This window comes from Pempheris klunzingeri, chromosome 6, assembly GCF_042242105.1.
Source record: "Pempheris klunzingeri isolate RE-2024b chromosome 6, fPemKlu1.hap1, whole genome shotgun sequence".
In the NCBI taxonomy this organism is placed as follows: domain Eukaryota; kingdom Metazoa; phylum Chordata; class Actinopteri; order Acropomatiformes; family Pempheridae; genus Pempheris; species Pempheris klunzingeri.
This window is the reverse complement of record NC_092017.1, coordinates 13,155,224-13,177,688: the sequence shown is the minus strand read 5'-3', so window position 1 is coordinate 13,177,688 and position 22,465 is coordinate 13,155,224. Positions and strand designations below refer to the sequence as shown.

Below are 22,465 nucleotides of genomic sequence, written 5' to 3'. Positions count from 1 at the left end.
GTGGCATGACCTTAAACAGGCCGTTCATGCTCGAAAACCCTCCAATGTGGCTGAATTAAGACAATTCTGCAAAGAAGAGTGGGCCAAAATTCCCCCACAGCGATGTGAAAGACTCATCGCCAGTTACTGCAAATGCTTGGTTGCAGTTGTTGCCGCCAAGGGTGGCACAACCAGTTATTAGGTTTAGGGGGCAATTACTTTTTCACATAGGGCCAGGTTGGTTTGGATAGCTTTTTTTCCCTTAATAAATGAAATCATCATTTAAAAACTGCTTTTTGTGTTTACTCAGGTTATCTTTGTCTGATATTGAAATTGGTTTGATGATCTGAAACATGTAAGTGTGACAATAAAGCAAAAGCAGAAGAAATCTGTAAGGGGGCAAATACTTTTTCACACCACTGTATGTGTGTGCACAATCATTTGTGTGTATTACAGTTAAACTACTCAGGGACATGCATCACTATCCGTCTATCTGTATGATATTTGTTATGTAAAGTCATGCATCGTGTTCAGAGTGTACTTTTACTGTTGGTGGCTCGTCACAGTGGCTTGGATTCCCTCTGTAAGAAAACCGTGACTGAATTTTGTTTGGAGAAGCGATTTGTCACTCACTAATGAGGAACTACTCCGCTTCTGCCAGCAGGAAGGAGGAATAAGACAGCTTAAACAACTATCATCTGACTGTGTACAGCCTGAACTGCCCTCAACTGTCAAAATCTGCATTTTCAGACTCTGAACATAGCAAAAGTTTTCTCCCTTCTAAACATGACAGTTGTTTGTACAGAGGAAATCTCAGTCTGCACCTCAGGGACACACACGCAGTAGTTTATGGAAATGAATGCTTTACGTGTGAATGTGAAAAAAAAAAAAGCATGTGTCAATCCTATGCAAATCCTGCAGTGTTTTGTCTGTGAGTCACAGTGAGCGTGTGATTGCAGCCTGTGAGACCACATTTGTCTTGGTGACGAAGCCTCACCGTGCAAAACACATCACACACATAGACAGGACACAGACTCTCTGGCCACATCATCTGGCAGGGAAGACAAACAAAGGCAAACAGAGGAGTGTGTGTTCAAAAGTGTGTTTTTAATATTAACTAAAAAAACAATATTTGCCCATTTCCTCCACCCAGTCTACACAAAACAACTCACTGTCACCATATTAGAGGAGGTCTCACAAAAAGTAGTTCACTAGCTAACACACTCTATAGTCACAGTTTATGTGCTGTTGGTAAACAATATAAAAAAAAAATGCAGCAGTTAAAAATCAATCGAAGGTATAGTAGTCATCAGTAAATGTCGAGAAAAACTATACATTTGTGCTTGAAGGCATCAAAAAGATTCAACAATATAGCTACCACGTCTGAATGCAAAGTGAAGCAGTGTGTAGAGATCAAAACACATTACATACAATTAACAAAAGAGCAGCCGCAACCACATAACAGACACGCTGTGAGCTAATGTTAGCTTCAACCATCAAGGTCAGTTAATTGAATGAATTTCAATGTCATTTTCCACTTAACACACACTCGACACTCACTGACGCACACGGGGATAGAGCTCAAGCTCCTAATCGGTATTATAAAATTCCCCTCTCCACACACTGATATAAATAGGATGCACAGAGAGTTCACACTGCCACCTCATATTAATATTCTTTACCCTTTACCCAGCAGATCGCCTGTTTGCTCACAGGACAAACAGGACTTGGCTCCTTCACTTGTGACCTTTTAAAACTTGTCAGCCCCCCAACTGTGATTTGTGCTCAGATTTAAGGTATTGATTCTAATGACGTGTACTAATTGCGTTGAGCCAGCAGGAAAATTGACTGGAGATGGTTGAAGACCACACGTCTGTGACCCAGCTCAGAAGACTTTCAACATTAGCGATCTGGAAACTTCAAGTTAGAAAGCCGCTGTTGGCTTTATTGCTGTATGGAAACGAAATGTTGAAAAGTACAAAACAGGCACATTTCAGCGACTATGAACAATTGTATTTTTGACACTGAAAAAAAAGACATTTAAGCACTTACAAATCAGCTTCAACTGAATTCTTTAGGCACTTGGGTTCAGCGGGAACGAGCTCTAGACAAAACATTGACACTATCACCTTTTAAGCTGCTCTTTTTTTTACTGTTTTGTAAACCATATAAATCTCATCCTTCCTGTGCACATCTTTTCCCTCCAACCAGTAAAGCATGAGCGACAAACATCCTGGAGACTGCTAACGGACCTTGTAAAAGAGCACTTCAGCAAAGCAACAGTTGGATCGCCTAATCACCAACTTAGGAAAAACATCATACCTGCCTCTTTAGCCAGTGCTCAGCTGTTTTTCACTACAATTTAATTGGTGTTTGATGAAGAAATGAGCGGAAAATACATTTAAAATAAACAAAAAATATTGTGCCATAACCGAAGCAAAACAGAGACTAGAAACATCAATTTTCAAGAGGCAGATAGACAGTCTCTCTGCACGTGATATATGATGAACAGTGCTGAACAATGTGTTGAACACAGATAATATGTTGTGTGAGATGAGATATGTGTGAGATTGCACTGATCAATAGGGATTTTCTGTTGTGACATTAATCACAGAGAGAAAATCCACTGTCTAATAATGAAAGGTGTTGCGGATTGACACTCATGTATTGCCATGTTCGGAAACTGTCTGAATGGCCCTGGTGGATTCAAATAAAGCATTTAAAATGTGTGTGACGGGGTGGTGTGCCCAAGCATGACCCCGTTTCCACTCGTAAAACTCATTACTTCATTAATGGCAGCGCGGCACTTCAGTCACTCAGTCTTGTTGTGCCTCCCAGTCTCCCTAAACGTGGAGGGGGGGGGCAGAGTGGGTACACATGGTGGTGAAGGTGAGAGAAGAGTGCAAGCTTGTCTGTCACCTGCTTCTTCATTAAGACCGGATGAGGAGGAGGAGGAGGAGGAGGAGGAGGAGGGGTAGACAGAAGCATGACGAACGGGTGATTTTTAACGTGGAAAAAGAAGCAACATTTTAGCCTTCAGTAGCCTTCACTCATACAAGTAAATAGTTCAGACAACGACAAGAACCGCCGCTTTCCTTCTGTTCTTCACCACGAAAAGTTCAGATGACGCCATAGTCCCTGAGAGACTTGAGCAGCACCGTGTCCTTGACATCGCTGAAGACCCTGCGGATGTTGCTGGTGTCTGTGGCGCATGTGAAGTGCGGGTAAAGAGCCTTCCACTCCTCCCTCTTGTCCCGGTTGATGGCCTGCTGCTCGTACAGTTTGCGGATGTAGTTCTTGGCGTCCTCGGCATCCTGCCTCTTACCTGTTACAGAGGTGAGAGGGATGAAAGTGGACAAAAAGACATAAGATAAAATAGGGTTAGCAGGACTTGGTGATGATTGAAACTACAATTCAATTCAATTATAGCAAACAAAGTAAGTCAAGTACTCCTGTGTGATTGGCACCTGAAACAAAGTCCTTGGAGAGATTTTGTTGTAAGGCAACAGTATCGTCAACCAAAAGCACAAGTGAGGCTGAAATAAGGAAACATAGTCCCTCTTCACTCATGTAAATTCTCACCAATATTATCACCTGCGAAAAAGTTCTGCTTTATAATTTCCCAGCTGGTGTAATTTTGTTGGATAAACAGTGATTACAGCTCACAAGTGCAAATTGAATGAAAATATGATTACAGCTAGTTCTCATGAAGTTCATTTGGAGCATCATAACACAATTACACCAAAGGCAAAAGGAGCCACAACAGACGGTCCAGTTTTATTAGGGCTGCAACTAATGATTTAGGTTTATCCATTAAGGTCATCTTTCCTGGAATTAATAATTTAATAATTGTGCTGTCAAAAAGTGGTGCTAAATGCTCATCCCAAGGTCCCAGGGCCACATCATTAAGTTTCGACCAATTCTATCTGATCTTTTCAGTAATTTTTCAAGCACAAATTGCCAAATTGTTTATGGTGCCAGCTTCTCAAGTTTCAGGCTATGATGCTTTTCTTCTGATATATATAATACTAAATCAAAACTTTTGTAGTTTTGGACTGGTGGTTGAATGGAATGAGTTATTGACATAGATTTCCTTGGGCTGTGGGAAATTTTTAGGGTAATTTGTCACTATTTTCTTTTATTTTACAGTATGAGAGAAAAAGCACAGGTTAATGGAATTAAAAGAATTGTTTACTGCAGCCGTACATTATAACAGAAGAAAGCTGCAAGTCCTACATTTGAAAAGCTGGAAGCGGTGCTTGTTAGGAATTAGTTTTGTGTCACTCGGCTGATTATTTAATATCATCATTTCAGTGCTAGTCCAAATTCACCAAGTTTCTCACTATGTCAACATGATACCTCAGGGCTACTTAACAACAGCAGACTTCAAATGCGATAAGAAGAGCCACGGCGTCTCCACACAGAAACAGCAGCATTAGCAGCAAATAGCAGCCAGCGGCGGGAACAGCTCGGAGTTGTCGTTAAGGTTAAATTGACATCAAGGAGCTTGACCGTGTATGAGTCATTATTTTACTCTGCTAATGCTGATGGTAAAATACAGTGAGCGCACTGCAGATACACACACACACACAAATAATTGCTCGCAGTCACTAATTCGCACCTTGCAGACATACACCCAGAGGTTTGTGGGGGGTGCGAGGCTTGCGGGAAGCACAGTATCTATCTGTGGTTGCCATGGGTAACAGAGGGAGAAAGGGTGGCGGCAGTGGTGGTGGGGGGTCGTGGGGGTGTGGGGACTGTTAGGGCAAAGCCTTGCACACCAGCGGAGCTTCAGGCTGCAGCTACATCATTAAGCACACCAAGTACCTGGAAGTGACTCGTTTGCAACTGTGCCAGCATTACGCATGTTGTAGGGGAATAAATCAGTCACATTGTGGGGACTATTTCCACTGGGATGAGATTCCACATGTGATGAGATAGCTGCGAGCCAAACAGCCTCAGGGAAAACATCATCACAACCCCTTTTTGGACTCAGACATGATTCTGTCCACACTGTGATGACAAAACTACTAAACTCACAAAACTGCAGCCTCACCGGCACACACTCATCATGCACACTCATCATACACACTCATCATTCACACATGCCTCAACAAGGGTGGACACAAACTTGTTTCATCAAATCAGCTCTATTACAGGTATAGAGTATTTTCCTCATTCATTAATCTACTGATCATTGTTTTGAATAATAGATTGATTGTTCAGCCTTTAAAATGTCAAGCACAGGTCTACAGCGTCGCTAGCAGCTCTGTGAGGTTGTACTTAGGCACAATGGTGCTTTGGGCTGAATGCTATACTAGCATGGCAACATGCTCACAAAGGCAATGCTAACAATGCTGAAGTTTAGCAGATATAGTTTTCAATGCTCACTATCTTATTTTAGAGTGTAAGAATGTATAACATTTGCTAATTAGCAGTCAAAGCAAAGTACAGCTATGGCTAATGGGAATGTCTTTAGTTTTGCAGGTATTTGGTTATAAAGAAATGTATCTTCTTTTGGAGAGGGAAGAAATGTTAAGGGAAGTTATAACAATTCATTGTGACAGAGATTTGAATGTCTGTACCACCATTCATGGCGATCTATCCTTTAACTATTGGTACATTTCACTAAAAAACTAAAATGTCAACATATTGGTGGCATCAGAGGAAAAATTAGGGGATCACTAAAATCATTAGGACACATCAAAATACAAAATTTTAAGGAAAGTCTGTAAAGTGGTGCAGCGACCCACCAAACTGTTTTCAATTCACAATAAAAAACACTCAACATTTAAGAACGTGGAACATTTTATATTTGTTCAATCAACTAATGATTTCAAGACTGATCTTGTCAATCCAACAATTGCTATTAGTTTAATATTAACTTATCATAAATGAAAGCAAATGCATGCACGGATGCACAGCTTACCTGTGAAGCTGGGGAAGTATTTCTGCAGGTCAGAGGTCAGGACTTTGTCCGCTAGGATGTCAGTTTTGTTGAGGAAGAGGATGATGGAGGTGTTGAGGAACCAAGGAGAGTGGATGGTGGTGTAGAACAGAGCCAGACTCTCGTGCATACGGTTCTGAATGAGGAGACAGGGTCAGATACTGGAGGATGCAGCACTTCAGCTCAATATCGGGGGGATTGTAGGTGGATTTTATTGTAAATAAAAGCACATAAATTAGTTTTAGAGATATTTTTACTTATAGATGAAAAAATACGAGATGCAAGATGGATGCCTGAGGATGAAGCAGAGAGGAAGGGGGAGTTTATGGGGGCTCTGGAGCGCACGGGCCACTGTGGAGGTTAATGAATATGTTGGCAGACTAAAAAGTGGCTGGCAGAGATAAACAGCTCAGTGACGAGATTGGATGGAGGAACGGACAGAAGGCAAGAGAGAGCTGGAGAGGCTGAGGAGAGAGAGAGAGAGAGAGGAGAGAGGGAGAGTTTTCTTGTGTAAGAGTGAAATCTGCTGGTGGATGGATGAAATGACTGCAGTGAGCGTGACGCAGAGACACAGTTCGGATCAGATACACAAGAAAAGATACACAGATTATTGTTGTACTTCACTGAAGTATCATTATTGTTTTATACTTTGTCCTTATCCACTAAATTTCAGGGATAAATATTTGACTTTTTATCCAACTATTTATTCAAACAGCTACGGTTAGTAGTTAATTAGAAGATTCCGATTTTAATGACAAAACATCTCATCAGTTAATGAAAAGTGATTGTTAAAGATTAAATTACTGAATCGTAACAAAGCAGTTAGAATTAGATCCACCTCAATGAATTATATAGGTCAAAAGCTGTTTTTATGTTAATGCAGCAGTAATGATAATCTAACAACATACGGCCGAAATAATTATTTTTATCCTTATAATTATTTAATACATATAATAATAATAATTTATAAAACAGGAAAAAGTCCTCACATTGTAGAAACTGAAATCAGAGGATGCTCTCTAAAAAGGGGCCATTCTGCATAATGAGTGCTTTTACTACATTTGACTAAAAATATTGTACTTAAGTAAAATTCTGAATGAAGGACTACAACTAATTGTGGAGTATTTTTATACTCTAGTATTATTAGTTTGACTTAAGTAAAGGTTCTTAGTTCAGATGGATGATAAATCAATAGATGAACTAAAACCACAAACATAGTGTAACTGATGTGCCTTCAGTTCAGATGTCACAGTTTGTTTCCTTTTGTCATGAGGTTGTTTCTATTATTTAGTCCACCTTCTGCTTCAGACAGAGGGAGAGCCAGAGGACACACACACACACACACACACACACACACACACACACACACACACACACACACACAGCGCTCTTACAATGGTTTCTCTCTCCTCCAGGACCTGGTCGTACTCGCTGAGGGAGGCCAGGAAGATGAGTGAGGTGACGTTTTCAAAACAGTGAATCCACTTCCGACGCTCCGACTTCTGACCGCCCACATCCACAATCCTGCCAGGGACCAAGAAAGAGGAGGGAACGAAGAGTTAAAGAGGGCAAAAAGCAGCTTGGGGAGCAATTTCAAAAGTCTTTATATTTATTCACCAGTAGTTGTGAATGCTGTTCAAATGAGCATACATAACTAACATGCAGAGCAAGTATTCAGATTATTATCATATATATTATTATGACTTTCTATTCTTTGGGCTCTGAACTGCAATAGACCCAAATCCTAAAACTATGAGGTTACATTGCTTTGATTTCTCTTCATCTGATAAGGATGAAAACACACTCAAATTAAAACTAAGAGTCAGAGCTTTAACCTTATAATCATTGGTTATTGACAAAATTCTTAAATTTTCTGGTGTATAAAAATTGGAAAACAAATCAACATTGACTATTTGACTAGTATTTTCTCCAATATAATATAGTTATTGTTTTTTATTTGTGATTTATTCATTCTGTTGCAAACAATGAAGCTCTCAAAATCTGAAATTATTCCCGTCAGTTGTCTTCGTTTTTGGATATTTTTTTTTATTGTCTGTAAATGTACAGACGGTCACATTTCTAAAGTGGCATACGTTTTCACTTTTACTTCATTTTCCACTGCTTGGTATAAATCCTGCAAAAGATGCTGAAAAATGCTTGTGCGATAAAAGAGTTCCTTTTTTAAACATAATTTATAAATTTGGAGGAGTCAGTATTTTATTTTGCCATCAAAAACTGAAGATGAAGCTTTTCCTTAGTTTAGGTTGTTTTAAATTTGAGCTCTACCTCCCCCTGATGTTCCCCTTTAAGTGAACATTCTGCTTAGCTGTAGTCAGGGCCCCTTCTGGAAAGAAACAACACCAGCACATGTTCAAAATAAACCCAGAGAGTGACACCTCACTTCCCGGCAGGGGCTTTGTACAGACGCCATCAGAAATGTGATCCTACTGCGTCCAAACAGGCGTGAGCAGACAAAGCCTCTGCAAGAGTCAACAGTATTTCTTTTTTTTTTTCACAGTGCAGTGAATAGTGTCGGTATTAGATTCGTCGCTCTGACAGGTTGGTAATCTGGAAAAGTCGTCACCTTAGTGTGATGGTCTTGAGGGTGAAGGAATAGTCGTGGATGCCCGTGGTGGGGAATCGAACTCGCAGCACGTCCTGTTCAGTGGGGATGTAGTCTGGGGCAGAGATCCGGTCCAGGTTACTCATGTAGCTGAAAGAGCAAAGAAAAAAAAAAGTTTTACAACGGTGCTAAAAAGTTTTTGACCTCTAGTAAAACACTTTGCCTCTGTTTCCATCACATCCGGCCACGACCATGTAAGACAAACTGAAGTGTCACAAGATATATGATGGACTAGCAATGATAAAAAACAAGTGATTAAAAATACAAGAAGGGAGTGGAGTGAGTGCATATCAGGCTGTGTACAGACGACGGTTTTATGGCTAGTGTTGATACAAGCTGTCATTAGCTAATGTTGACTGCCTGTCTCTTATCATGCACACACCATGATGATTGAGCTGCTGTGTAAACACAGAACAGAACAGCAATAGAAAAGAGAGAAAACAGAGGCAGGCTGAGCCGAGCCTTTGTTCTGTGGCACATCAGATACTTGGAGCGTGAGACTAGCACCGAAAATCTTTTCATGTTGAGTAAAAAGACACTGCAACTCTGTGGTAATCTGGCAATAACTTATTAAGGTTTCAGTTGATGATTAATATCTCTTCATATACTTTGATCAACTGGTGGTTTCAGCGTGGCTAAAACCCGTCCGAATACGGTGCAGTGTGTGAAGAACTAGCCCCCTCCAGTGGTCTCAGTGCAACATACAAAGCACAGAGTTGCTACAGTAACAAGGGCAAAAATCAAACACATTAATAATGTGATTGGTTTGAAAATCTGAAAATATTCACACAGGTAAGAAACATGCAACCATATAAATAAAAAAATAAGCTTTTATTTTTAGATAATGTCATAAAGAGATTGTTTTCTTGAGATCACAAAAAATTAAGTAAAGCTTAAACTGATTTATCACAAAATAAAATAAGTTTTTTACATAGTGAGAGAGTGAGAACAAATAAGGAACGACTAATAAGCACACAAAACTTCTCCGGTCCTCCAAACTATTTTATATAAAGAATCAACAGTATGAGGAGCTTAAAGCGACCAGTTCAGACAGCCATGTTTTGCTGTGTGAATTTTGGTACAAAGGTCAGATGTGGCATAAACAAACAATACAGTAATATGTTGCCACTTATTCTCTCGTGAAACTGTCACATTAGTACGGCAGCACTGCACTATTTCACTGGTTTACTAGTACGGTTTCATTTGTTTTATGCCTGTTTGATATTAGAATGAGGGCACATGTTGTAGTTTGTGTTGAACAGTATTATTCCTCACTACTAACTAGCCTCCAGATAGCTGTCCACAAATGACAAAAAAAATTAATTTGTTTTGGAGAACTTGTTGCTTTTGTCTTACATCATCTAGGCTTGGGCCAACGTAACCAGTTTCAAACCGGTTTGGTATTATGCCTAAAACCAGACCGGACTGGCAATGCTGGATTTTACCATTAGGTGTTGGTCGTGACTCTGAACGTGTGAGAGTCCACAACGAGAGTGCGGAGGCACCACACTCAGGACAAAGTAACAACCACTTCGCTTAAACGCTCTTCCTCTAAAGTTCAAGATCAAAATAAAGAAATGACGTCGGATTTTAGAGCGAACCAGGAATTAGGCCCACAGGAGGCAATCAGCAGGGTCCTGAATACAGTGAAAGTTAGCAGCTGTGTCAGCTGATCTTTATGTTTAGCCGCAGAGGCCAATGCAACAAGGTGAACTGTTTATAGCCTAAACAAACATTATATTATGTTAATCACCTTGTCATATTGTTTATTACTGATGCAATACTAGCTAGCATTAAATCTAAGCTTGTACACCAGACTGCACCAGCAAAACTGGAATCTAACCCAATCCTAATATCATATTAAATGATATACCCTTGTGTTTTGAACTTTTGATATAATGAAAAAATAAAATCAGCAGATTCAATCACAATGATTACTAAATAGATATATAGTGGATAGTAGACTATTCCTGTTGATGTTGAGGCGTCCTCTCCTGCACACCGTATCTATCATAGATTCTTGTATCATGATATCATCTTTGGCAGCTGACTGTGAGAGTTTCATCATGTGATGCCATCTGTGATTCCCAGCCATGACTCAGGCAGTGACACAGTGTGAAAAGCTTTGACGTCCGCTGCGACGCAGCTACTCACTACTCTGTGGAGTCCAGGAGCTGGTACTCGCAGCGGCGGCTGTAACAGGCCCGGATGCCCGAGTCTGCCCAGAGGCGGCGGATTGCGTCGACGTAGCCCCGCTCCAGCTGGGTGATCTGCACTGTGTTTACATCCTGCAGCCACTTGGCGTAGATCTGGAAGACAGTTTAGGGAGTTTTGTGCTGTACTGAATCTCTGACAATTGTAAGTCTTTTAACCCAGAGAGAAGACATCCTGTTTCAGGTTGTCTGTGTTATCAGCCCTACTCAAGGATTGTGTGTGTTGATGGTGATACTGCCCGCTTCTATTTATAGACTATAACATGCTGTGTGTGTGTTTCTGTCCCCGTTTGTAGCCTCTTGTTTAATGTGGGAATAATCCCATGTCTCCGGTGAGAGCACTCGCCCCGATGCCCGCACACCTGTGTCAACGTCTGTGTTTGTGAGCGAGTGTGTGCACATCCACGAGTGTTTATGCTGACGCAAGTTAATGTGTGAGTGAGTCTACCTCGTTCTCGGGGTTGGAGTAGGGGATTTTGAGCGTGGTCATGGCTCCTGTCATGGCCTTAATGGCTGTGAAGATGTTCTGGAAGATGCATTTGGTGAAGGCCCTCCTCTCGTCCTCTGAGAAGCCTCGTCCATGGATGATCCTCATCTGTCGGATGAAGGTGGTTTTTCCGCTTTCCCCAGTGCCTGAGGCATCAAGTGGGAGACATAAGAAATTATTATATAAAGTAGGATTCTATGAACGGGGCAGCTCAGAAGTTAGCATCGTTGCCTCAGTGCATTAAGATCCTCGTTTGAATCTGCCTGTTTGTTGATTTGGGCCTTTGTCTTTGTTTATATTACTCCACATTTTACAGGTTCCTCCCAATTGGTGATTTAAATATCTTCACTGACATTTTTCTCCACAGTGTCTAATGGCTGTGTGGTATGAGGAAAGGTTGGAGGAGCTCTAAACATTTTAGACTCTTTAGACACTGCAAAAAAAAAAAAAGCAACGCAGCTTTAAAGTAGCAGATAAATAACTGAAACATATAAAATAGCTTGATGCAGGTGACAGTTCATAATGGACATTTTGAGATGTAACAAGGAAAGCAAAAAATGTTAATTAATTGATTAATAGCAAAACAAACCATTGTTGTTAGTTCCACCTGGTTCCTGCTATGACTAAATTTGTAAGTAATAAGTCAAAATTTATGCAGCAATTTTGTCAAATTTAAGTAAAATGATTTGTTGACTTCTTCAAACTTTAGCAAAGAACAGTTGCAGTAAAATGCAAACTGGTAAAAGCAGAATTTACAGAGACATTACAGCATTGTTTCTCAGCTACATGTGCAGTTAAGGGGATGACAAGCTGAAAGCCTTTAAAGGAAATCCAGCAAACCACAACAAAAGACAGGGTGACTGACTGATGCTGATGAACCGGACACTCTATCAGATGCACATTTTCTCTTCACTGTTTGTTTGCAGCCTCAGAGATTAAAGTCAACTTCAAAACAAGTCACCACATTAGAGATGAAAAGAAAAATTTAGCCTCATATTATACTGCTTTTCATTATTTTATCTGTGTTTCTGTACTTCAGAACAAGCTCTCTGTTTGCGTGTTCGGAGAGGACACACCACCTAAAGTGATTCAGTTGTTAAACAGTCTGGTGCCATTTGGATGTTTAGAATGAGGTCGGACATCTGCTTTCAGTATAACAGCATCCTATCCTCCAAAGCCAAACAGTGCTGAAAGAAACTGCTGAAGGTGTGTTAATGACGGCCCTGTTCCCGTACACAAACATATGCTTTCTGTCATTCTACACAGGGACAGGGGAAATAAGTCTGGGCAATAATTCTCTGTTATTGTTTACTGTCTTTCTGTATCACTGCAGGGTTTCCCCCAGGAAATTATTCAGCAGAGGTGGTAAAGCCCCCAAGATCATGATGCATCTCAGTTCTTATCCTTTTAGATTGCAGTTAACAAACTAAACAAATGACACACTCATCACACACACGGGGGCGTTTTTCGTTTTTCATCAGATGTTTCGTTACTTTTTACGATGTGGGTGATCTTTATTTCAGGCGAAGTCGCCCACCTTCACGATCACACAATAAAACACTGCAGGGAACCAGTTGTACAATCGATTAATATTAAAGTTATTAATCAGAAACAAAAAAAGCCAAATACTCACTGGTTTCAGCTTTTAAAATGTGACAATTTGCCACATCTCTGTGTTTTATTTCATCCTTAATTTAAAATCATTTTGACTTTTGGTCGTCCAACTAATGAACAAACCGTATAAATAATCAATGATGAAAATATTCTTAAATTGTAGCCTTTCTTTGCGTTTTTTTTGTTCTCCTTTTTTTTAAGTCAACTAGGATTTAGTTCCATTATTAGACCAAATAATCCAATGTGATGAACATCTGAACAACTTTTCACCAAGTGATTTTGAATACTTTTGTTCTGTATCGATACTGAGAACCTGCACTGATCATAATGAGGCTATAATGTTGACCATATTACCCCAAAGTAAGACGACAAGGAAACATCACATGTGTGTGTGTGATTAAACAAGCTGCCGACACAGTTTCTAAATTAACCAACTAATAGTTCCAGCTCTGATTTTAGCACTATGTCTCTTTACTCCAACTTTACCGCCCATTAATATTCTCTGCCTGACAGCCGGGTCTGTCTGTCTCCATTAAGGCATGAAAGCACCGCTGCTGCCAGTCAGGTCTGTGGGCCTGTGGGCTTCTGGGCTGTCCGTCTCCCGTCCCTGAGGTGGTGTGGTGGTTTTCAGGTATAGCCAGTCCCAATCTCTACCGTTCTTTAGATAGTTACTCTGTGACACATGCTTCACATCTCTCTCTCTCTCTCACTCTCTCTTGGCTGCGGGCTCTCAAACTGGCAGAGCAGTTTTAATTTCTGTGCACTGTGCTCCTCAGATTTCACCTCATGTCAGTTTATTTCACTTTATTTGCCTTATAAAAATATTTGCCATCATTGTGCTCTGAAGCTGCCATCAAGCACATAAAAGGTGAACTAACGTGTGTGTGTGTGTGTGTGTGTAGGCACTGACCCAGCAGGAGGATTTTAATTTCCCTCCTCTCCTTCTTCTTCTGCTGCTTGAGGATCCTCTTGATCTCCTTGTCCACTGCGATGGTCCTCTTCTCCTCCTCGGACAGACAGCACAGGCAGGTGCGGCGGCACCACTGCCAGCAGCAAGGCATGGCCAAAAGCACTGAAATGAAACTGTTAATGAATAATCAGCCGTAATGAGCCGATAAGGACTGACAATAAGGCCGTTGTCAAGTAGCCCAGTCTCCATTTGATGCCCATTAATTCTTTACTTTCTACTTTCTACACCGTCTCTAACGCACCCCCGGAAATCTTACTCTGAAATTACACCAGGTCACAGGTTGACTTTAAATGATGTTTCACGCTTTTCCAGTGTGTCGGGAGCTCTGTGTGTTATCGGTGTAAGGTTTCTTTGGTCTACTCAGCCAGCAGTACGGCTCCTTACCTGCAGTCAGCCTGTCACACTCCCAGAAAACGAGCAGGTAGTACCTCCGATCGCTCGCCGCGGTCCATTTCCCACCGTGTCCTCCGTCCGCTCCACCTGCGGCTAGTGGCTAACAGCTACCACCACCAAAGGCGTCATTTCACCGCTGATGCGGAGATAAAAACACTTTTTTTTTTCTCCAGCTCACACGAAACAACCTGCAGCTCGGGAAAGTCCACCGCGCCTACAGAGGAATGTGCAGCCGCTGTGGTCCGCAGAAAATACTCGCGACAGGAATGCGCTCAGGGCGACGCTGCGGCAAGAGAGCGGCAAAAGACCGCAGCAGCGCCGGAAGTTAGACCACCGTGCCTACAAAATAAGAGCGTGATTACGCTCTTCAGCATAGATCTTTGGTTAATATACTGGAAACAACTTTTACTCTAATTTTACTCTAGTGCAACGGCTGTGGCTCACAGATCAAGATTTTATATACAAAACATATGATACATTAGTAAAATATGATGCAATTCTATGTAATTAAACTAACCCAAAAGTATATAAGATACTAACCCTAATCTCAACATACGTTGGTAATAAATAATCCACTCGTATCACACATAACAATATAACACACTCTTGATGCTTAAAATACATTTTGCATAAAATACTAGAATAGGAAACACTGAATAATTCACTTTTGCTTGTAACAGCATTGTTACGATATGCTATTACTATTTTCAATAAAGGGATCTGAATTACTTCACTGCATGCAAGCACACCTTTGAATGTAAAGGGAAAATACACTGTTTTAACCCTTTTATACATAGAGGTCACTACAGTGTGCAGCTCTTCAAAAGCTGTTTTCTTGTATATGCATGAGTTTTGATGGCGTAGTTGCACATCAGCCGCTACAGTGAAGCTACTGCATCCGACAGACAGACAGAAACACCAAGTTGCTAATTTTTTTCTGAACAAACCTTCTATAAAAAGAAACCCTTGCAGGTAACAAAAAACTATGGTGACATCAAGTAACATCTAAGGAGTCATGCAATTACTACATTTTCCAAGTATTGATTTTATATTGGATGGAAATTATGATTAATCACATGTCCACTGAAGTGTACATCATGCATCACTAACTATATTTCAACTACTGGACATGTAAATATATCTTTATAAAATTTAAAAAGTTCAAATCTTGTTTTTCATGCATAAAGATGAATAAAAATACTTAGTAAAAAAATCCTGGCTGAGGTTATAATAATTCATGCATGAAAGGGTTAAATAATAATGTACTGTAATGTAATGTATTAGTATTCCGATGATAACTGATAATCTTTATTGACTACAAAAGAAGGAAACGGTATTGAAACAAAGAGCTGATTGACGGTTATTTTCATTTTCATCAACTACCATTATTTGGTCTCTGTATTGCACTCTATATCTTTGTTGTTCCTGCTAAAACACAAGCATTACTGCAATCCTCAGCCTTTTGCATCAAAGCAAGTGAAACTAAATGTTTTCCATCAGCTGTAAAAAGACAAAGCACCAGCTATGACGTGACTGATTGCATTTCGTTGCATTGATTGTAAGCAAAGATGCAACATACGTAAGAAGTTGAATCCGTACAGGGTGGTGCAGCAGCAGAAGATTTCTACCCCACTGAGTGTGATTCATTGTTGATACTGACCACTCCTCGGGTACTTTGTTCCAGAGTAAATAAGCTGGTCACGAGTCTTACAGCTGAGTTCATGCATAGCACGAACGACAGAGTACACAATGTTGTAAGTGCAGCCAAAACTGCTGCATGTGCTGACAGCACTTTTAATATATTAGTCTAAATATAAGTCCAAGTGTTGCAGGACTTTTACCAGGTACAGTTCATGCTGTGTTTGATGTGTGACATGAAAACTCTGATTTCTGAGACTCAGACAATGAACTTCTGAGCATGATGTCATTTTTTTTAAAACTAAAATTCAAATAACGTGGAAGAATCATTGGAACCTTTAGTGGAAGTCTGTCGGATTTTTATGTTACTGACAGAGAAATTATCTCAAAAAGAGCAAAAAGTCTAACAAGTCAAATGGCAGACGCTAACTGTCTGGCTTATTTATCACTGTTGATGTTGGTGTTTTGTTGTTGTATATTTCCATATGGTTTCTACTAAATCTCTTCCTTATATATGTATGTGTGTGTGTCTTTGTGCAAGTATAGTAAAATAAAGGAAAAAACTAAAGTAGTTATCAGTGAAGAGATGTCAAACAAGAGATTATCTCAGTAGAGCTGCCTGTTTTTGCTGTTTTGTAAGAGCATTACTTTGAAAAGCTGGTACCGGAAGTGTATGCTCTGTAACTCAGTCTGGTCTGACGGCTCCGTGAATGAGTGCGCTGCGCTGCGGATAGAGTTTCGGCTGTTTGTTTCGGCGGCTGCACTGACTCCCCTGCTTCATGTTTCAGCTGAGCCGAAGTGAAATCACGGACACACCGAAGTTTGCCTGAACTATTATTTATTTATTTCACGCTTAAAGTTGCGACTTTACATTGAAAACACGAAAAAAAAAAAAACAGATTCCAGCTCATAACACATGATCAGATTAGTTGTTAGTGTACATTTGGGAATTTAAGTAGCTGTTATATAATTTAAAATACAAAACGTTTCTCGGGTTACGCAAACGCATGACAACAATATAAAACAATTAGATAATTACTCATTACATGTGATGGAAAAAAACCCATATTGGTACAACATAACACACACAGCACACAAGTTAAAAAGTCTGTGTGAAGTCATGTGTGATGTACAAACAGCATCAGAGGCTGCAGGAATCACACGGGAACATCAGAGCGTCACGTGTGTCAGTTTATGAAGCACCTTGCAAGTGTTTTCCAAACGGAGATGAAGTGCACAGCAGGTATTTTGTCAGTCCGCCTCAGCTGCTATTTGGATGTCAATCTTTTGTCTCTTCCAGCAGAACCAGTTTGTTCAGGCTCTCATGGTCTCAGATATAGAGATCACCTGAGCTCTGCATTGCCATGGGAACAAGGCCAGGTGAAAGAGCAAGACAGGTGTGTATGGACGTGGTGTTTGATTGTAAGTGTGTAAAGGTTTGATACTGACTTAAGTTAAGAATAGAGTATGCCAACGTTTATATTTGGTTTCTAGAAAGTCAGTTTATATGAATAATAGATCTAATATTTCTGTTGAGTAAAGTGTGTGTGCTGTGTTTAAATTTTTATGAAAATAAGTCATACTAAAAAAAGTCACATGAGAAAACTGTTAGTAGCTATTGTTTTTTTTTTTGTCTTCTCTCTAAGGTGGGAGAAAGAAAGAAAGAACGTGGGGAATCCTGCAAAGCAAGTGGGTGTGGACTGACAGTAAGAGGAGAGCGTCTGCCTCATCCGCCCACTTACAGGAAGTCGGACATGTAATGTGCTCACCTGACTCCAGAAGTGAATCTGAGATCTTGTGGATGAATCCTCACTGGCAGCCACAGCAAACAGCAGCACGGTCGACGAATTAATCCGCCAGCTGCCATCAGACAGTGAGACGTATTTGAGACCATGGAGCAGTCTGGCTCCTCTCATGTGAACTCCACCTCTAACAGTGAATTAACTTGTGCAAACTGTTGTTCAGTGACGGTAATCACTGAAGCACGACAGTTCAAAGCTTTGTTGTTTGGAGAAATACACTAAGAATGCAGGAAAAATCTAAAACTGCTCATGAAATTACTTTTAAATGTCGACCACAAAACACCATTCTTTTTAAGCAATTTGAAAACTCCCCACGCTGAAGTCTCTGCACTTCCCATGTGTTTTAGTTCCACCTGGAGTGATTGACCAGTGATTGGTCTTGATCTTTTTTTGTCTTGTCACTGCTTTAAATAGAAATAAGATGATGTCTTATTATCCCTCAGGTTGCATATGATATGTCTACATATGACATGAGAAGTTTGACAACAATTCATATAAATTTGTGTAGCAAAATGTTTTTTCTTCTTCTTGTCGTGGTTTTTGTTTTTGACATTTTTCTGTTGAGTGATGCGGCTCAGAGGTCAAAGTGAATGAATAAAGTTGCAAGTCACGTCTGTGGGCTCATGAGTTGCAGCCTGAGTTAAATCCAGCCGAGGTGTGAGCAGGTCAGGCTGTAAACTCATGAGTCACGACTGAAGATTTTCGTGATCATAGCGAACATACCAAGGACGGGTTTCATTTGACATTTAAGCATCAGGCGTTTAGACTACCAGTCACTTTGGCCAAACTTTTTACATGTTTCTTATCAATTTATTGAATTACTGAAAGGACTTTAAGGGCAGTTGAATTGATTTGATTGCCTATAGCCACAGCCCATAGACTTAAATAATGGTCAGTGAGTGAAGATTTGAATGCAATTTTGGATTTTGGCCTCTTGGCATTTATTTGGAAGTTGCTTCTCCTACAGTAAGACTCCGCATATCAAGTTTAGGAATTTCTTAATCGGACACATGAAAGGATGATCAAGGTCAAACACAGAGAGTCCTTGTATTTATGCAAAGTATTTAAAACTCTCAATGTGTTTTAATGAGCGTCACTCTTGCAGCTACATCACGTGTCCACCAGATGTCACTTGGCTCAACAGTATTGCCTGCCAGCTCATTCACTCTGCTTTATGTCAAAGAATCAGTGATGGTGATCCAGTATTCAGTGACAGCTCCAGGACTTTTGAGGTGTATGGATGCCTCAAAAAGTTTCGTGTTACGTCGTAATGTGTTTTCCACTCCCTCTGATCAACAGAGGAAGCCTGGGCTGTATTATGATATAGTATTTTGTATTGTGCACTGGTTGTAATCGCAGTATGAGTGGCACAACATCAGCAGTGGCTAGCTGAGGGCGATCTCTCTCTTTCTTTCTTTTGCTCTCTCTTGTATTGAAGCTACAATATTCCTGAACTCCTGTGGTGTGTTGGTCACACATCTGTCATATCTGATATGAGCGAACCAAGTTCAGACTCTGCGTGCCTTAACGGTGTTGATAAGAGCCGTAACGAGTGGTCACAATAGAGCTACCACTGAACCATATAGCATCACAGTTTTGAGCCTTATCCTGGTTTTAATCATGTTCAGGATGTGATGTTTACATGGAAGATCAGAAACCGGGCTGGTCATGTGCCCGTACACATGATTCTAACAGTATCCAGGTTTGTGATCGTCTGTGTGCATTTGTGTCTTTCTTGTGTTTCTCACCATCTCAGCCGCTGACAAAGATGTTTGGTGTTTACATGCTGCAGTATCCTGGTCTCCAGGTGGCATAACCACGGTTCTTAAAACTGGGATAAGGGCTTATCCACACAAACACAACAGTAAGAACGACTTAGTAAGAAACCCAAAGTTTCTGTCCTGCATCGAGGGAGGCCAATCATATTCCAAGGATGGATCCACCAATAATACAGAATATACTGTATGATACAATCCAATTATTGATATATTACTCTGAATGCACCAATATTTTTACTTTTGATACTTAGAGTACACTTTCCTGAGTAATTTTACTAAATGTAGTGAGGTATTACCACCTTTACAAAAGGAACTGAATCCTTCTTCCACCACTGTGAACTCACATTTATAACTTAAACTATCTTTATGTACAAAACTTCACAAATAAATATTTTTTCAAATATATACAAAGACAAATGAGTAGAATCAAAACCAGATTCTCTATAAACCAGAAATTAAGTTATAAATATTCAGCTGATTGAAACTGGCTACCGAGGTGAACCACTCAGTCATGACCATCTGATAAGAGAGAAAACAACTGTTTCTTTGATTTAATCCCGTGTCGTTTGTGTCACATTACAAAGTAAATATGATACTGTTTTACAATACCAGGTTTGTTGGGAAACACAAGACACTTATCCTGTCATCCATTCCAGAAGGAAGGACAGCCACCTCAAATATTGACAGTATCTGTGAGGCTACCTGTTCTGTTCGTTGACAAAGTGTTCTTGGTTGGGAGGAAGCCAGGGCTCAGCCTGTGGTGGAATAATGTGCGTTTGACATTTTTGCAGTGTACTCTGTTAATTTTAGTACCATTTGGACATGAGATATTGCATCAAGCTGCAGACAGTGATGGAAGAAATACTCAGATCTTTTAACTTAAATAAAAGAAGTTGTACAACAATGTAAAACACTCCTGCAGTCAAAATCCTATTTGATTAAAAGTACGGAAGTATCAAAACTAAAATGACACCTTCCACAGAAAAACATTCCCAGCATGTGACATAAAGTTTCATATTACATAATTGGGTTTTTAATATTGATGCAAAAATGTGTATGTAGCATTTCATTGTTGTAGCTGGTGGAGGAGGTTGGTTTTAAGTACTTTAGGCCCTTTAACCTCCACCTAAAGGTTTGGGTCCCTCCCAAAGCATCACAAGACAAATCTGAGGGGTTTTGTGATGATTATTGGGGCAGGAGCATAAAAAAAGAAAAACACAAATTTTTATTAATTGTCAGAAATTTTCCATAATCTTTGCTGGATAATTGTATCTCTTTGGGCTTCGAACAGTTATTTATATGAACTGCTGACAATTCAAAGACATCTGAAACACGACATGGTGTCCAAACCAGACGCTGCCTTTTTGTAAGGAGTCACAAGCCAAGAAAGTTGAAACCCACTGGTTTAATCATTGACAGTGCCTTGTATTTTATATGCTTATAATAAATAAAGTATTTTTAATGAGAAATCTCAATCTGAAAAGTAACTACTAACTACAGCTGACAGTCAGATAAATGTAGTGCGGTAAAAACTACAATATTACCCTTTAAATTAATTTGCAGGAGACAAATTAATAAGTAAAGTAGACCAACTAGTGCCATAAAAATGCACACTGATTTAGTATTTCAGTATTAAAGTAAATGCAAGTATTTTCTTTCCACCGCGGCCTGCAGACAGATGTTCAGAGGTGAAGTCCAGCTGTGGCGGTCTGGATGAATGCATGGACGTGCTGGTGTTTGACAGCAGATGGGCGTCGCCCGTCCAGCCAAATGTCAGTCTGGCTCCGGCACGCCTCCCACAGGAAGACTCCCTCTCAACCAAACTTGGAAACTTAACCGTCCGGGAAAGGTCCCGCCTATAACGCCCACCAGCTCTGTTTCTAATGGCTCCGCTCCCCTGTCAATCAATTATATCCCGAGCGACGTCAGCAGCAGCAGCAGCAGCAGCAGTAGCGCCACACCGGGGCTGAGGAGGAGTGGGTGACGAAGAGCAGCCACCACCAGGAAAAAATACCAGGAGCGATAAAATGCACGGACTAACGAGGGTCCATTTGACTGCCAGATAGACGCTTTCTCATTTAGAGGTGTTCGGTCCTGGTGTGGTCTTTTGGAGAGCACTAGTCTGATACAATGAAGATCCTCTGTCAGGCCGAGTTTTCTGGTTTTTAGCCAGTTGGCTGCAATTCCAGGGATGGCTAGCTGAGCTAACCGAGCTAGCTAACAATTAGCCTGCCCATTTAGCTGCACTGGTCACTGGGCGCCTCGCTGAGGGAGAGGATCACTGCTGTCAGCGCAGCTGTAAAGGCGCTAGTTTGATGTCTGGTTCGTCGTGTGCTTGGTACAGCTGGGTATCCTGTGTGTTGGCTCAGTAGATGGACAGTCTGACGGGCGCTCATTGTCACTGCGCGGGCGGACGGTGTTGGTGTCGGGGCGGCTAGGCTTGTACTCGGCCGGGCAACCAGCGGAGGGATCGTACAAATGTGGCAGCGGCAGCCTGTAGTGTCCCACTGTCTCTGGGACCGAAGTTGGTAGTTTGAAGCTGATTTTTTTTTTTTTCATGTGTATTAAGCTTACGGGCTCACCAGCTGCGCGGGGACGCGATTAGAAAGTACTGGCTCACAAAAAATTCATCAACTAGTCACGTTAGCTTGGTTACAGGTTAACGTTAGCAGCGTTTAGCTAGCAAAGCTAGTCAGCGAATTAACGTCACAGAAACTAATTTCACCTCTTCTCCACCAAGTGTAATGGTTTTTGCACACTGAGTAGTCATCTTTAGATATCTGCGGACATGCATTGCAAGATTTCTGTGACCAGCTGTCAGATTCTGTAGCTTGAGGTTTTACACAAGACTTTGACTAAGCTGTCAAGTATTTGACAATTGACAGCAGCTTTACCCCCAAGAAGGAGGGCCAGATTCAGCAGCAAGCTCGGTTATCAGCGCCTGGATATAACTTTGAAAACAGACTGCTGCTCAGAAGGGGAGTTCATTTGTTTGGTACTTTGTGTGAGGTGTAGCCCGGC

At 40.7% G+C, this 22,465-nt stretch overlaps 1 protein-coding gene across 1 annotated transcript; it reads right to left on the bottom strand.

The window, feature by feature from the left end:
• Positions 1-1,067: 1,067 nt before the first annotated feature.
• LOC139203290 (guanine nucleotide-binding protein subunit alpha-14-like) lies at positions 1,068-14,505 on the bottom strand. The gene is made up of 8 exons (XM_070832985.1): positions 14,218-14,505; positions 13,774-13,935; positions 11,211-11,395; positions 10,704-10,858; positions 8,511-8,639; positions 7,321-7,450; positions 5,909-6,062; positions 1,068-3,304 (listed from the first exon to the last, which is right to left on the bottom strand). Exons 2-8 carry the CDS (start codon positions 13,922-13,924, stop codon positions 3,099-3,101), a joined length of 1,110 nt encoding a protein of 369 aa, XP_070689086.1. The 5' UTR covers positions 13,925-13,935; positions 14,218-14,505; the 3' UTR covers positions 1,068-3,098.
• Positions 14,506-22,465: the final 7,960 nt, after the last annotated feature.

Coding starts and splice junctions, on each gene's coding strand:
- LOC139203290 (XM_070832985.1), bottom strand. CDS start 13,924: ATGCCTTGCTGCTGGCAGTGGTGCCGCCGCACCTGCCTGTGCTGTCTG. Junction 6,063..7,320: donor TGGAGGAGAGAGAAACCATT/GTAAGAGCGCTG, acceptor CTCCTCATTCAG/AACCGTATGCACGAGAGTCT. Junction 3,305..5,908: donor ATACTTCCCCAGCTTCACAG/GTAAGCTGTGCA, acceptor CCTCTGTAACAG/GTAAGAGGCAGGATGCCGAG.